This window comes from Schistocerca nitens, chromosome 1 (genome assembly GCF_023898315.1).
Source record: "Schistocerca nitens isolate TAMUIC-IGC-003100 chromosome 1, iqSchNite1.1, whole genome shotgun sequence".
Classification (NCBI taxonomy): Eukaryota; Metazoa; Arthropoda; class Insecta; order Orthoptera; family Acrididae; genus Schistocerca; species Schistocerca nitens.
In genome coordinates, this window is record NC_064614.1 from 744,011,070 (window position 1) to 744,028,498 (window position 17,429).

The 17,429-nt window shown below is 40.2% G+C and overlaps 1 protein-coding gene across 1 annotated transcript in view; it reads left to right on the forward strand.

The window, feature by feature from the left end:
• Positions 1 to 17,429, forward strand: part of LOC126236949 (pyridoxine/pyridoxamine 5'-phosphate oxidase-like) — a 184,837-nt gene that overhangs the window by 161,009 nt on the left and 6,399 nt on the right. Inside the window, exon 5 of the mRNA XM_049946648.1 lies at positions 11,705 to 11,907. Coding sequence (XP_049802605.1) covers positions 11,705 to 11,907 — 203 coding nt within the window. The remainder of the gene's footprint in view (positions 1 to 11,704; positions 11,908 to 17,429) is intronic.

Below are 17,429 nucleotides of genomic sequence, written 5' to 3' on the forward strand. Positions count from 1 at the left end.
ACTGACACCATCCTTCCCCAGCATTCCCTGTTGGTGGGCTCTTCAGGATCATAATAAGTCCCCTCTTGCATTCTGCTTTTGACAGTACCCCAGATTATCTGCACAAGATTCCTCCTGATGGGTGTCTGTATCTCTGGCAAATGAGTTGATCATATCTCATCAGCATAACCTCTCAACATCACTCTGCAGTCCACGTAACAGTGTGCCAGCCAGATGGACTTTATCATAAAATGAACTCTCTCTCTCTCTCTCTCTCTCTCTCTCCCTCTCTCTCTACCATTTACTGTCATTTAAACCTTGTTCCCCAAGCAGGAGATGTGGGGGATGGGGGTAAGGTTGAATGCTGTCCGCTTTAATACATTTGTTTTTCACCCAGAGAGATTTTAAAAGAACATAATTATTTACAACACTAAAACATGTTAAGTTACATGAATTTTATAGCAGTGCCTTGCTTGTAGCTTTCTGGAAACATAAAAGCACTTCTGTGTTTTGGAAGTGAACAGTAACCAATGAGGGTTTTTGGGAGAGACTATTTTGGACTACTTTGCTGAACAGAGAAATAACAGAATATCTGCAAAGCTTTAAATACCTAGGTAGCAGGATTGAAATCAGCTAGAAGAGCAGCACAAAAATTAAAACTAGGATAGAATTGGCGATGGAGGCATTCTGTAAGAAAAGGAAAATTTTCTGCAACAATATACAAAACGATATGAGGAAAAGACTAATAAAAATGTTTTGTATGGAGTGTCCTCCTGCATAATGCCGAAACACAGACACTGAGGAAGGAAGCTCTTGAGATGTGGACATGGCGGAGAATGAAAAGAACAAGTTGAATGGATAAAGTGAAAAATGAAGAGATACTCAGAAGAGTGAGGGAACAAAGACAATTAATGAATGCAATATAAAGAAGGAAAAGAAATTGTATTAGTCATATAACGAGAAACAGTCTTTGAGGGATATGTGGGAGGGAAGAGGAGGTGAGGGAGGAAGAGTTTTCAGATCCTGTATGATGTGATGGATGGCAGCACGTAGAGCAACGTTAAGAAGGAAATAATGGATCGCCGGAAATGGAAACATGAGAAACCTGCTAATACAGCAGAAAACTGATGACAATGGTTATTATTATTATTATTATTATTATTATTATTTCTTTACTTTCTCAGACGTTACGTCTGGTTAAAAATGGAAAGTGACGCAGACCTTGATCAAGCGTCACTTCCTTTTAACTGTACAGTATATGTTACATTGCATTTAGGAACTTTCGGGTAATTGAACATGTATCAATAATTATGGATTTCTGTAGTTGTATATATAAGTTTGGATGTAGCTGTATTGCATTGATGTACTGGTGGATATTGTGTGGTATGACTCCTGTAGCTGATAGTATAATTGGTATAATGTCATCTTTATCCTGATGCCACATGTCCTTGACTTCCTCAACCAGTTGGATGTATTTTTCAATTTTTTCTCCTGTTTTCTTTTGTATATTTGTTGTATTGGGTATGGATATTTCGATTAGTTGTGTTAATTTCTTCTTTTTATTGGTGAGTATGATGTCAGGTTTGTTATGTGGTGTTGTTTTATCTGTTATAATGGTTCTGTTCCAGTATAATTTGTATTCATCATTCTCCAGTACATTTTGTGGTGCATACTTGTATGTGGCAACATGTTGTTTTATAAGTTTATGTTGTAAGGCAAGCTGTTGATGTATTATTTTTGCTACATTGTCATGTCTTCTGGGGTATTCTGTATTTGCTAGTATTGTACATCCGCTTGTGAGGTGGTCTACTGTTTCTATTTGTTGTTTGCAAAGTCTGCATTTATCTGTTGTGGTATTGGGTTCTTTAATAATATGCTTGCTGTAATATCTGGTGTTTATTGTTTGATCATGTATAGCAATCATGAATCCTTCCATCTCACTGTATATATTGCCTTTTCTTAGCCATGTGTTGGATGCGTCTTGATCGATGTGTGGCTGTGTTAGATGATACGGGTGCTTGCTATGTAGTGTTTTCTTTTTCCAATTTACTTTCTACATATCTGTTGATGTTATGTGATCTAAAGGGTTGTAGAAGTGGTTATGAAATTGCAGTGGTGTAGCCGATGTATTTATATGAGTGATTGCTTTGTGTATTTTGCTAGTTTCTGCTCGTTCTAGGAAGAATTTTCTTAAATTGTCTACGTGTCCATAATGTAGGTTTTTTATGTCGATAAATCCCCTTCCTCCTTCCTTTCTGCTTAATGTGAATCTTTCTGTTGCTGAATGTATGTGATGTATTCTATATTTGTGGCATTGTGATCGTGTAAGTGTATTGAGTGCTTCTAGGTCTGTGTTACTCCATTTCACTACTCCAAATGAGTAGGTCAATATTGGTATAGCGTAAGTATTTATAGCTTTTGTCTTGTTTCTTGCTGTCAATTCTGTTTTCAGTATTTTTGTTAGTCTTTGTCTATATTTTTCTTTTAGTTCTTCTTTAATATTTGTATTATCTATTCCTATTTTTTGTCTGTATCCTAGATATTTATAGGCATCTGTTTTTTCCATCGCTTCTATGCAATCGCTGTGGTTATCCAATATGTAATCTTCTTGTTTAGTCTGTTTTCCCTTGACTATGCTATTTTTCTTACATTTGTCTGTTCCAAAAGCCATATTTATATCATTGCTGAATACTTCTGTTATCTATAGTAATTGGTTGATTTGTTGCTGCCAGTAGTTTTAGATCATCAATGTATAGCAAATGTGTGATTTTGTGTGGGTATGTTCCAGTAATATTGTATCCATAATTTGTATTATTTAGCATGTTGGATAGTGGGTTCAGAGCAAGGCAGAACCAGAAAGGACTTAATGAGTCTCCTTGGTATATTCCACGCTTGATCTGTATTGGCCGTGATGTGATATTATTTGAATTTGTTTGGATATTAAGTGTGGTTTTCCAATTTTTCATTACTATGTTTAGGAACTGTATCAATTTAGCATCTACTTTGCATATTTCCAATATTTGTAGTAACCATGAGTGGGGTACACTATCAAAAGCTTTTCGGTAATCAATGTATGCGTAGTGTAGCGACCTTTGTTTAGTTTTAGCTTGATATGTCACCTCTGCATCTATTATCAGTTGCTCTTTACATCCTCGTGCTCCTTTGCACCAGCCTTTTTGTTCTTCATTTATAATTTTGTTCTGTGTTGTATGTGTCATTAATTTCTGTGTAATGACTGAAGTTAATATTTTGTATATTGTTGGTAGGCATGTTATGGGGCGATATTTAGCTGGGTTTGCTGTGTCTGCTTGATCTTTAGGTCTCAGATAAGTTATTCCATGTGTAAGTGTATCAGGGAATGTGTATGGAGCTGCAATGTAACTGTTAAATAATTTAATATAATAGAGGGAAACATTCCACGTGGGAAAAATATATGTAAAAACAAAGATGATGTGACTTACCGAACGAAAGCGCTGGCAGGTCGATAGACACACAAACAAACACAAACACACACACAAAATTCAAGCTTTCGCAACAAACTGTTGCCTCATCAGGAAAGAGGGGAAGGAGAGGGAAAGACGAAAGAATGTGGGTTTTAAGGGAGAGGGTAAGGAGTCATTCCAATCCCGGGAGTGGAAAGACTTACCTTAGGGGGAAAAAAGGACAGGTATACACTCGCACACATGCACATATCCATCCACACATATACAGACACATGCAGACATATTTAAAGACAAAGGGTTTGGGCAGAGATGTCAGTCGAGGCGGAAGTGAAGAGGCAAAGATGGTGTTGAATGACAGGTGAGGTATGAGTGGCGGCAACTTGAAATTAGCGGAGATTGAGGCCTGGTGCGTAATGGGAAGAGAGGATATATTGAAGAGCAAGTTCCCATCTCCGGAGTTCGGATAGGTTGGTGTTGGTGGGAAGTATCCAGATAACCCGGACGGTGTAACACTGTGCCAAGATGTGCTGGCCGTGCACCAAGGCATGTTTAGCCACAGGGTGATCCTCATTACCAACAAACACTGTCTGCCTGTGTCCATTCATGCGAATGGACAGTTTGTTGCTGGTCATTCCCACATAGAATGCATCACAGTGTAGGCAGGTCAGTTGGTAAATCACGTGGGTGCTTTCACATGTGGCTGTGCCTTTGATCGTGTACACCTTCCGGGTTACAGGACTGGAGTAGGTGGTGGTGGGAGGGTGCATGGGACAGGTTTTACACCGGGGGCGGTTACAAGGATAGGAGCCAGAGAGTAGGGAAGGTGGTTTGGGGATTTCATAGGGATGAGCTAACAGGTTACAAAGGTTAGGTGGACGGCGGAAAGACACTCTTGGTGGAGTGGGGAGGATTTCATGAAGGATGGATCTCATTTCAGCGCAGGATTTGAGGAAGTCGTATCCCTGCTGGAGAGCCACATTCAGAGTCTGGTCCAGTCCCGGAAAGTATCCTGTCACAAGTGGGGCACTTTTGTGGTTCTTCTGTGGGGGATTCTGGGTTTGAGGGGATGAGGAAGTGGCTCTGGTTATTTGCTTCTGTACCAGGTCGGGAGGGTAGTTGCGAGATGCGAAAGCTGTTGTCAGGTTGTTGGTGTAATGTTTCAGGGATTCCGGACTGGAGCAGATTCGTTTGCCACGAAGACCTAGGCTGTAGGGAAGGGACCGTTTGATGTGGAATGGGTGGCAGCTGTCATAATGCAGGTACTGTTGCTTGTTGGTGGGTTTGATGTGGACGGACGTGTGACAGGTGGAGGTCAACGTCAAGGAAAGTGGCATGGGATTTGGAGTAGGACCAGGTGAATCTGATGGAACCAAAGGAATTGAGGTCGGAGAGGAAATTCTGAAGTTCTTCTTCACTGTGAGTCCAGATCATGAAGATGTCATCAATAAATCTGTACCAAACTTTGGGTTGGCAGGCCTGGGTAACCAAGAAGGCTTCCTCTAAGCGACCCATGAATAGGTTGGCGTATGAGGGGGCCATCCTGGTACCCATGGCTGTTCCCTTTAATTGATGGTATGTCTGGCCTTCAAAATTGAAGAAGTTGTGGGTCAAGATGAAGCTGGCTAAGGTGATGAGGAAAGAGGTTTTAGGTAGGGTGGCAGGTGATCGGCGTGAAAGGAAGTGCTCCATCGCAGCGAGGCCCTGGACGTGCGGAATATTTGTGTATAAGGAAGTGGCATCAATGGTTACAAGGATGGTTTCCGGGGGTAACAGATTGGGTAAGGATTCCAGGCGTTCGAGAAAGTGGTTGGTGTCTTTGATGAAGGATGGGAGACTGCATGTAACACCTTCAACCCATTACATACTTTCGTTCGGTAAGTCACATCATCTTTGTTTTTACATATGTTAAATAATTTAGTTAGATGTGAATGTGTTGAGGTGAACTTCTTTAGCCAGAAATTTGCTATTTTATCTTTTCCAGGGGCTTTCCAATTGTGAGTAGAATTAATTGCTTGGGTGACCTCATGTTGCAAAATTATCACTTCAGGCATTTGTGGTATCATCTTGTATGTGTCTATTTCTGCTTGTATCCACCATGCATGCCTGTTATGTTGTACCGGGTTTGACCATATGTTGCTCCAGAAGTGTTCCATGTCTGTTATGTTTGGTGGATTGTCTATTTTAATGTGTGTGTTATCTATTGTCTGGTAAAATTTCTTTTGGTTTGTGTTGAATGTTTGGTTTTGTTTCCTTCTATTTTCACTTTTTTTGTATCTTCTAAGTCGTTTGGCCAATGCTTGTAATATCTGCTTCTTTTCATCTAATTGCTCTATCGCTTCTTGTTGTGAGATTTTACCTAACCTTTTTCGTTTTTTTTTTTCTGACATTTCATTTCTTATAAATTGTGTTAGCTGTCCGATGTCTTTTCTCAGTTTTTATATTCTGATCTGTAGCCTGTGTTGCCATGCTGGTTTTGTGGGTTTCTTCTGAGTGTTGGTTGGTTCTGATCTCTGCCTAGTGTGTACATTTAGTGTAGTGAGTGCTCCTATATAAACCAGTAGTTGTACCTCTTCCATAGTTGTGTTTTCATTTATTTTGTTGTGTATGATTGTGTTGATAGTTTTTATTGTTGTTTCGACTTGTGGGTTATTTGGCGGTCTATGCAAGAAGGGTCCAATGTCTGTATTTGTGTCTTTGTATTCTATATATGTCAGCTGAAATTTTTCTTCTATATCTAACATGTTTGTCACTTCGTGTTCTATTTGTACTTGTTCTGGTGGCTGTCTTAAGATTTCGTTTTCCTCTGATTGTTTAATTGATGCGTGTTGTTCTTTGTTTGTTTGCTCTGGGATGTTTGAGTCCATTACTGTATTTTCTTCTTCTTCTGATTGCACATTATTTTGTTCCAGTATTTGTTGTACTTGTTGTTTGATCTTTTCTAATTCTGACTGGGGTATCCTGTTATTTTTGATTATTACACGGATCTGATCAGCTAGTCGTTGTTCTGTTAAAAGTTTTAATTCTGGGTATCTGGTAATAAATGTTGTGTATACTTGTGATCTGTATCTAGTTGTGTTGGTTCCTAGGTTTGTTGCTTGGTAATAACAGAACATGAGGTGTCGATTAACTTCATCTGACCATCTCACCCTCTGTCTTTGTTTTCCTTCTAGGGTGGTTGCAGGAAGCATATCCTGCAAAACACCTCTATTTGGATTTAAATCATTTTCCAGTTGGCTAGCAGTGTCGTTACCATTGTGGGCGGGCATAGAGTTCAAGCGTCATCCCCGACCATGACGGCGCTTGTCCGAGGCTTCTTTAGTTCTGTCCTGAACCAACTAATCACACTAAAAGGTGGGTTAGCCCTATTAGTGGTTTGTTCTTTTCGTCGCCTTTTACGACTGGCGGAACATACCGGAGGCCTATTCTTTATTACTACTACTATTATTATTTATTTTTTAAGGATGTAGGATGGAAAAAATGGGGAGTGTTATAACCGTGACAGGAACGGTCACGGAGTTGCCGCTAACGAAAATGTGGCGGGACCAAGTGGGAGCGGCCTGCGAACAAACAAAACAGACGAACAGGAATGGAAGGACAAGCACGATGACAGACAACCGAGCAAGAAACAAAGATCAACAACAAAGTATTAAGCAATGGCATCACAAGAGGTAACCTCACGGAATCAAAACAATGTCCACTTGTAAACGGGGAGTAAGCACACGCAACGTAAACATGATGTCTGTCAGTGAGATATCAACCAACTCAACGTGTATACCAGACTGCCTTGCTGAATGAGAGGCAGCTCCCTAAATACACGACAGGGTATGTCGCTATTGGCCACTGGGATCGCATATCACGTGCTCCACAGTGGCGCCCTCACATTATATTTGGGGCCAGGAGTGCGCGCAGCCACAGCATATGGCGCGACTGCTGCAGAGACCAGAGACCTCTAGTTGTGATCAAGTTCCATGCCGTCTGGCGCAGATTCGAAACCTGCGGTGTTCATTGCCAGAGGGATGATGACTTTGGATAAAACTGCTGGGTGGGTAGGAGGGGGGGAGGACAGTGTGGATAAGAAGAGGAAAAAGAGTATTCTGATGGAGCTGGATGGGTAGGTCTCTGGGCAGATTTAGTGGTTAAGTTGGGAGATGTTTCATTGCAATAAGATGTGGACAGTGTGCATGATGCATAATGTTGACAGGGATGTGCCAATGAAAGTGTGGCAGAGTATGAGGGTTGGCAATTGGAGGAGAAATGATTGAGAGGTTGATGTCAAATAAACTGGAAGTGCAGGAAATATGCAGAAGTCCAATGTGTGATAGCAGGTTGGAGAATTTATAGGATCATACAGGATTTGGGTGGGGTACAGAAGGTGGATGTAAAGGTGAGGCTCAGTGCATGCCATTCGAGAATTTACAGTGAATGATAGAATTTAGGTTCCATGGAAGTCCTGGTGATATAGCTTAATTAATATGTCAGATTAAGGCCTTGAAGGTGTGTAGTATATGTGAGGGATGCAAACCCTACGTTCACCTGGTTAGAAGTTTTAGTAAATTTTGGGTATTCTGTTGTATGTTTAATAGACGGTCTTCCATGATAGTTTCTGGTCGAGAGCTACTTTGAGATATTTTAATGTTTTGGTTAAGTGGACATAACGGGTGTAAATGATGAACTGGAAGATATTGAGGCATAAGTTATGGGCAGTTTGTCCTCTAATCATTACCTGGATCTGGGAAGAGTTGATCTTGAATAGCCAGTGGTTGTACCAGAAGGTAATCTGAATGAGATGGACTTGAAGAGACTTCTGAGATTTCGGGAGGGTGAGTACAGGTTAGGAAATAGAGATCATCAGCATACAGGAGGAGAGGATTTAGTCACATTGGCAGTGTAGAGCATCTTGGATTGTAGGCTGACCCTTAATAAGCTGACCAACATTATTAGAATGTCTTTTAGCCTCTTAAAAGCAACACATGACTGCAATTGTACAAGTACACAAGACTTTGTCCAACCTGTTGCCTCTAAGCTCAATACATTCTTACCAAGTGTTATCTGGGGAACACGTTGGTGGCCTAACCATTCCACCAACTGATGAAATGTGAAAGTAATAGCTGACTATTTGCCCCATATATGATGTAGTAATTGGGTCTTATCTTCACAGTTTATACAAAAACATTATAAAGCCATCAGCAGAGTGTACACAGATTCTCCAGAAGAAAGTAAATTACAGTTTACAGGTCCATCAATGACAAGGCTGTTAGGGCCTCAAAGCACAAGATCGGATTGGGAAAGGACAGAGAAGAAAATTGAGAGATCCTGACATATGGCTTAAGCAATTTAGGGAAACAATGGAAAACTTAAATCTTGTAACAAGGAAATAAAGCCCAGTCTTCCTGAATGTGTTACATACGACTTAACCACTGAGTCACCTCACTTGCTTGCAATCTTTGACACATTGGGATTCCTCACTCTTTGGAAAACACCGTTCCTGGAGTAAATAGTATCAGCAAATGTCTATGTATTCTGATTTCTTAGTTTTCTTTCCATAAAACACTCCACAAGAGCCCTCTTCACCATGTAGCTGACATGTACACATACTCTCTTACACCACCTTCTACCGCTGGAGACTTCATTTTCAAAATTACTATTTACAAAATTGTGGTCAAATTTTGTTATTCACTGTGAGTTTTGGTAAGTGTGCTTCTTGTAATAATTTTGTTCAAACTTTCAATTCCACATGCAGGTTTTTGCTGGCAACTTTCTTAAAATTACTAGTGTTGCTTGCATAGTATTATGCAATAAGAAAATATCTTTATTTAAAAAGTGAATTGCCATCCAGGTATAAATCTAGTTAAGGGAAACTCATTAGGGTGAAGTGTCATCATGTAAATCTGTTTATTAATGAATAAATGTCATTAATAACAAACATGGAAACTCCAGGTAGGAATATCAACACAGTAGGAAAAAGACAGAGTCCTAATTACCATAATGAAGACACATCAAGTTGCAGACAGGCACAATTAAAAGGCACTTATAGCTTTTGGCCACAGCCTTCACCAGTAAAACACAGATGGACTTGAAGAGAGTGCTGAGATTTTGGGACGGTAAGTACAGGTTAGGAAGCACATGTCATGTAAACATGACCACCAACTCCAGCATCTCGGACTGGAATGGCATTGCGGGTCAGGATGCAGGAGTTGGTGGTCGTGTAGGCATGAGGTGTGCTTGCTTGTGTTTCAGTGTGTGTGTGTGTGTGTGTGTGTGTGTGTGTGTGTGTGTGTGTGTGTGTTTGTGTGTGTGGGCGCGCGCGCGCGCGTGCCTCTTTTACAGGTGAAGGCTGTGGCTGAAAGCGCTATATGTGAGTGTCTTTTAGTTGTCATTAATAATAGTAGAACAAGTGCTGCAGCGTATGACAGAAGTAAGTTGCTTCTGAGAATTAAGGCTAAAAATCTATAGCATCATGATAGAAGATGGAGTGCATAGTTTTACTGTTAATTTTAGATCAGGAATTTACTTTACATGAGATGATCAAGTGTTGATACCATACTTTCCAACCTGTTAAAATGATATATATTACACAATGTACATTTATCAGTTATAAAAATTAAAGCTGAGTGCAGCATTTCCAATCAATAACTAATGAAAGGATTAGTTTCTCCAGATGCAGGAATGTTATTAAAGTACATTATAATTGTTCTTATTTGCACAAAATGTTTTTTTAATCACATCTAAATTGATTTCAGATGTCCATTACAAAAATTATTCTGAAACAACTGACATTGTCCCATCATATACTTGGATTAAAATGAAATACTAATATGTCCATTACATTAATAATCATCTCAGAATCACTGTAATGGGTGTTTTTAATTACTTTGAGACAAATAGAATATTGGCAGGTGGACTTTAATTTCAGTGCATAGTGCTTTTCATTAATAGGCAGTTTGTGGATGATGCACTGATGCTAAGCAGCCACATACAAGTCAGCAGGCAACTACTGTAACAAGCCTATAGCTATGACGAGAGCTGGATCCGATATCTAGAGTTAGCAGTAATGTTCCTGAATGAGTTGAGTTATCTCTGAGGAAAATTCATCATTATATCTTATTAGCAAGCTCATATTATTCATCACACCAATATAATTATTCAAAAGCAACTTTGGTCACTGTTGTGTAACACCCCCCTTTCCCATGCTAAAATACATTTACTATATAAGTTCCTTTTGTAAGCATTCCTGTGTAACATTTAGTTTAGCTCACAGAAACACCACATCCTGTTAAGTGACAAATCATCTTATCTGGAGGCCTGTCCATTGCACATTATCCCTGAGTTATAGGTCAACAACCTATCTTTTCCAGACATATGATGGCACCTGGTGTCCCTCTCTAACTCTATTGTCTAGTGGGTTATTTTTTCTGTCTTGAGACCTACCTCACATAGACACACCACAAAACCAGTGCAATAAAAATTCTTAACATTGTAAACATTCAGTACGAATATACCTCGAATGAAGTTCTACATATAAAAAGGATGAATGCATAATTCTGATAAGAAAAAAATTTGAAAGCCATTCCAAAATCATGTATGAAAACATTGAAGTGGTATGTGAAGACTGTCTGACATTGTGAAAGATACATCTATTGTCACACACTAGGTGCAAAACTACAGTCAAACCAATTGGTTTGCAAACATGGATATGCACCAAAACAGAAGAAACTATTTACAATGGTAGGAAGGCTAGTGGCAGATGTTTCTTGGGATGTGCAAGGCATCATCTGTAGAAAGTAAAATAATGACAACTCATATTATGCAGTTTTAGTAGATTGTCTCCATAATGAGTTCAAGCAGGAATGATAAGGTGAGGCAAAAAAAAGTGCTCTTCAGCAGGACAAATCACATGAAAATGCCTACTAATCCAAAACACCTTTTTTAATGTTTTTAAATTTTTTAAAATGTAAAATGTTATCTGAAAAACTATCTTCAAGAATGGATGTTACTTTGCTTCATGTACATAAAACTTTATGCCTTAGAGGTTCTGCATATGACATTAAATCTGGCCTTATGGATGCAGGCGTGTCAGATACATACCTGAGAACCAAGAACCTTACAAGTACAGCCTGCTGTCTGACTGAAGCATATGTTGCCTTGCCAGCAAGGCTGAACTCATGAAAGTTCTGAGACGTGTATTCAGTTCCTTTTGCTTCTTAAAACAGAGTTCCATCAAGTCCTCAATTGTGCCAATCACTACCTAGCAGAGTTGACATGTGCAGTGTTCCATGTTGCAGGTGCGTGTGGAAGGGGAAGTACTGGAGCTGCAGCCAGAGCAGTACCAAGATCTGTATGATGCAGAGCCACTCTTCTGCAAGATACGGTCTCACATCTGCCAGCAAGGGAAGCCTGTTGACTGGTATGAGCACAAGCGCCATCATGACGAGGTGTATGACCGTGTACGTAATGAGGGCCTCGAACTGCCCATGCCGCCTCACTTGTGAGTACACTATGCTTCCTGTCTTCTCACTCCATGCCCCAAAAGACTTTATTCTGAAAACAAGGTGTGTGTGTGTGTGTGTGTGTGTGTGTGTGTGTGTGTGTGTGTGTGTGTGTGGAGAGGGGGACTTGGATATAAAGTTAAATACATATAATTTACCAAACGAAAGCTTTGGTATGTTGATAGAGACAATAACAAACACAAACACACACCAATTTCAAGCTTTCGCAACCCACAGTTGCTTCATCAGGAAAGAGGGAAGGAGAGGGAAAGACGAAATGATGTGGGTTTTAAGGGAGAGGGTAAGGAGTCATTCCAATCCCAGTAGTGGAAAGCCTTACCCTAGGGGGGAAAAGGAACAGGTATACACTCGCACACACACACATATCCATCCGCACATATACAGACACAAGCAGACATTTGTAAAGGCAAAGAGTTTGGGCAGAGATGTCAGTCGAGATGGAAGTACAGAGGCAAAGATGTTGTTGAATGACAGGTGAGGTATGAGCGGCGGCAACATGAAATTAGCGGAGGTTGAGGCCTGGTGGGTAACGGGAAGAGAGGATATATTGAAGGGCAAGTTCCCATCTCCGGAGTTCTGATAGGTTGGTGTCAGTGGGAAGTATCCAGATAACCCGGACAGTGTAACACTGTGCCCAGATGTGCTGGCCGTGCACCAAGGCATGTTTAGCCACAGAGTGATCCTCACAAACACTGTCTGCCTGTGTCCGTTCATGCGAATGGACAGTTTGTTGCTGGTCATTTCCACATAGAAAGCTTCACAGTGTAGGCAGGTCAGTTGGTAAATCACGTGGGTGCTTTCACATGTGGCTCTGCCTTTGATCGTGTACACCTTCCAGGTTACAGGACTGGAGTAGGTGGTGGTGGGAGGGTGCATGGGACAGGTTTCACACCAGGGGTTGTTACAAGGGTAGGAACCAGAGGGTAGGGAAGGTGGTTTGGCGATTTCATAGGGATGAATCAAGAGGTTACGAAGGTTAGGTGGACGGCGGAAAGACGCTCTTGGTGGAGTAGGGAGGATTTCATGAAGGATGGATCTCATTTCAGGGCAGGATTTGAGGAAGTCGTATCCCTGCTGGAGAGCCACATTCAGAGTCTGATCCAGTCCCGGAAAGTATCCTGTCAGAAGTGGGGCACTTGTGGGGTTCTTCTGTGGGAGGTTCTGGGTTTGAGGGGATGAGGAAGTAGCTCTGGTTATTTGCTTCTGTACCAGGTCGGGAGGTTAGTTGCGGGATGCGAAAGCTGTTTTCAGGTTGTTGGTGTAATGGTTCAGGGATTCAGGACTGGAGCAGATTCGTTTGTCATGAAGACCTAGGCTGTAGGGAAGCGACTGTTGATATGGAATGGGTGGGAGCTGTCATAATGGAGGTACTGTTGCTTGTTGGTGGGTTTGATGTGGACGGATGTGTGAAGCTGGCCATTGGACAGATGGAGGCCAACCTAGAGGAAAGTGGCATGGGATTTGGAGTAGGACGAGGTGAATCTGATGGAACCAAAGGAGTTCAGGTTGGAGAGGAAATTCTGGAGTTCTTCATCACTGTGAGTCCAGATCATGAAGATGTCATCAATAAATCTGTACCAAACTTTGGGTTGGCAGGCCTGGGTAACCAAGAAGGCTTCCTCTAATTGACCCATAAATAGGTTGGCGTACGAGGGGGCCATCCTGGTACCCATGGCTGTTCCCTTTAATTGTTGGTGTGTCTGGACTTCGAATGTGAAGAAGTTGTGAGTTAGGATGAAGCTGGCTCATTACCTTCCACTCCCGGGATTGGAATGACTCCTTACCCTCTCCCTTAGAACCCACATCCTTTCGTCTTTCCCTCTCCTTCCCTCTTTCCTGATGAAGCAACCGTGGGTTGCGAAGGCTTGAAATTTGTGTGTTTGTTTGTGTTTGTTATTGTCTCTATCAACATACCAACGCTTTCGTTTGGTAACTTACAGCATCTTTGTTTCTAGATATATTTTTCCCATGTGGAATGTTTCCCTCTATTATGTAAATACATATAATTATAGAAATAGATTAATGGCTTAAAGCTAATGAAGAGAAACTTGTTTAAATCCTTAATATGTTGGTATATTTTTCATCTAAGAGAATATATTGTACTTACAAACTAATTGAGGGTTCCACATCATAGTGAGAGATCACTGTTATGACCCAAGGAATATTGAAATAAATAAATGAAACCATCTGAGTCAGTAGAGCCTCAGTGACTTGCAATGCCATCACTCAATGGTCCACAGACCATGTGTGTGTATGGTCTTGTTACAGGAAGATGGTTCAAATGGCTCTGAGCACTATGGGACTTAACATCTATGGTCATCAGTCCCTTAGAACTTAGAACTACTTAAACCTAACTAACCTAAGGACATCACACAACACCCAGTTATCACGAGGCAGAGAAAATCCCTGACCCCGCCGGGAATCAAACCCGGGAACCCGGGCATGGGAAGCGAGAACGCTACCGCATGACCACCAGCTGCAGACTTACAGGAAGAAGTTCCCTGGGTCTAATGTAGGCTAATGCTGGTAACGAATGTGTCACAGAATGTGGTTGAGCCTGAAATCAAGAGAAATTCACAATATGTCTGATACAGTTTTGACCAGGTTATACAGTCTTCCTAACTGATGACTCTTTTGAAAGATTTCAATATTGATATTCTCTCAAATACCGGAAGTGCTGATTGATGTTACTTGATATTCAGCTTTCATTACCTTTCCACAGTGTAGTCTCCATTGCAAATTAAAAGATATAATGCATTGCCCAGTGACAGTTTGTTATTAGACACAGTTACCTTCAATGATTTAGATATAAATGTGATATACAGTGATTTATCTGAATATGATGATCGAATCTAGTAGTAGTAGCAGAGTTGTTGTTGTTGTTGTAGTAATAGTAACAGTATAGTACAGTAGAATAATTCATCTGGGTGTCACCTTCAGGTGGATAGTGGACTGTCACTGTATTAACTGAAGACTATAAAAATAATTCATGTATTCAGGCACAGGCATTTACACACTTGCAGGTCTAGTTGGGCAGAACTGGACAGATAGTCAGCCATGGCTTACAGTGAGAACCAACCTATTTGTCTGGCATAATTTAGGGAACCAACAAAAAACCTAAATTAGAATGACAGTATGGGAATTAGCGCTTCCAACTACCCAAATACAAGATAGCCTGTTTAAAATAGTACACCTTTATTCAGTTTATTCTTAGAGTACAATACTGTTTTGATTCCACTAATTTCTCAACATAAGTCACTACACACTCTAAACACGTATTATTTCACAAAGTAAAAATCTACTTCTGCAGTGTTCATTCATTTATTAGTGCCAGTCAGTGCAAACACTATCACCGAGCATCAGAAGCATGGCACCAGTCACGGCTCATAGCTAAAATTAGTAGGGATGCAGCTCCATAAAATTTTCGGCCTTTGCTTTAAAAATGTGTAAAAGGAAATAAAAATTTATAAAAACAGAAAATTTACTTAGAAACTTGATAAAATCATAAAAGTACAAAATCAAACACTTTTTACTTACTTTAACCTAAACTGTTACTGTTGAAGTTTGATCCATCCATTTGGAAATGAAATCCTTTCTTTTATTATAATTTGCATTAAAATGTGAATAACTTTCTCCTTCATCACTGGATTTTTCTGTATTGAAAGCTCTGCAAGTGCATTTAGTCTTCTCATGCTTTTCTGTTTTCTCTTCCCTTTTTTTTATATTTGTAAAACCAGCTTTTGTCCATGTTACATCACCTCAAAACAGCATTCAGAATGAAAGATATCAACTATGAGGGTCATTTGGAAAGTAGAGAAGTTTTTTTCTACAGAAATTTTTATTTGTCATAATTAAATGAAACTGTATTTTACAAACAATTTGATACCCAAGCAACTCTTCTGCGTAGTCGCTATTCAAATTTAGGCACTTGTCATACCATTTCACCAGCTTTTCTGTGCCTTCTGCATAATTAGTTGTTGCCAAGTTGTTGAACCACTGATTAATGGCTTCTTTAAGTTCATAACCACTTTTGTAGCATTTTTCACTATAAAAAAAATCTTTCAATTTGGGGAATAAATGGCAATCACTTGGTGCTAGGTCTGAAATGTAGGCAGATTTTAAAACATTTCCCACTGAAGTTGCTGAAGCAAGTCCTGTGTCCCTCCTGCTGCATGAGGCTGATCACTATCGTGAATAAGGATGAGTCCACTGGTTATCATTCCATGCTACTTGTTCAATGGAGCAGTGATGTCATTGAAGCATCTGACAGTAGGCTGCTGCCTTTATGGTCTCATCTCTAGGTATGCAGTCGATGAGCGGGAGACTCTTACAGGCACAAAAACACCACAGCCACAATCTTTGTTTAACTTTTTTTGGCTTTGTTGGGGATTGCGAATACCACCATTCCATTGAATGGCACTTTGTTTATGGTGTGAAATGTGATATCCAAGTTGCATCACCAGTGCCAATGTGATTCAAAAATTCATCACCATCCTTTTCACAGTGGCTGAGAAATGTCAATGCAGCTGCTATTCATTTCATTTTGTGTTCATCTGACAAAATTTGAGGAACCCACCTGGTACATATTTTTATAGCCTAGTTCTGCACTAACAATCTTCCACAACACAGGTCTTGAAATGTCTGGAGAGAATGAGTGCAGTCAACTAATTGTGAAACGACTATCTCCTTGAATTTTTGTTTAAATCCTTGCTTTGAGTCAATTGGTCACCACTGAGGTCCAGCACAAGCAATCTTCATTGTGAGCGTTCTTCCATCTACATGCTATACCACCTCTGAACTGATGCTTCATTCATCACATTACCATTACCTGATGGCTAAAATGCATTTTCTAAAGTAAAATTTATGACTTGACCAGAGACTTAACTTTGTACTTAGCATCCATTGGGAATAGTCATGTGTCATTTTATATGTGTATATATTCATCCAATAAAGTATAAGTCCACAGTACCATGCTGTACCGCATTTATATCATACACGCACCATTATTGGCTTTCATATATCTTTTTCATAACTGAGGATGGCTACTGACATTAAACTTAAGAATTGAATAACAAGTGTAAACATAGAGTTTTAAAAATAGCTATCATTAATATTGGTGGGAATGGGTGGGGGGGGGGGGGGCATTACTGATGGCAATGAAGTTTGATTTTCATTTTGTGTACTGAAGCTTCCTTTCTTTAAGTCATAAGTCGTCTAACCGTTTTATGTCCTCTACAGTTTTAACCCTCTAGTGCCATGGAAGTTATGGCCTGGTGTCTTAACAATCCTATCACCCTGTTCCTTCTTCTTGTTAGTGTATCTGTATGTTCCTTTCTTCACATATTCTGCAGAAAAACTTGTCATTCTGTACCTTATAAGTCCACATTATTCTCAATGTTCTTCTATAGCACCACATCACAAATGCTTTGATTTTCTTCTTGTCTGCTTTTCCAACTGTTCATGATTCACTGCCACTCAATACTGTGTTCCGAATGCTCAT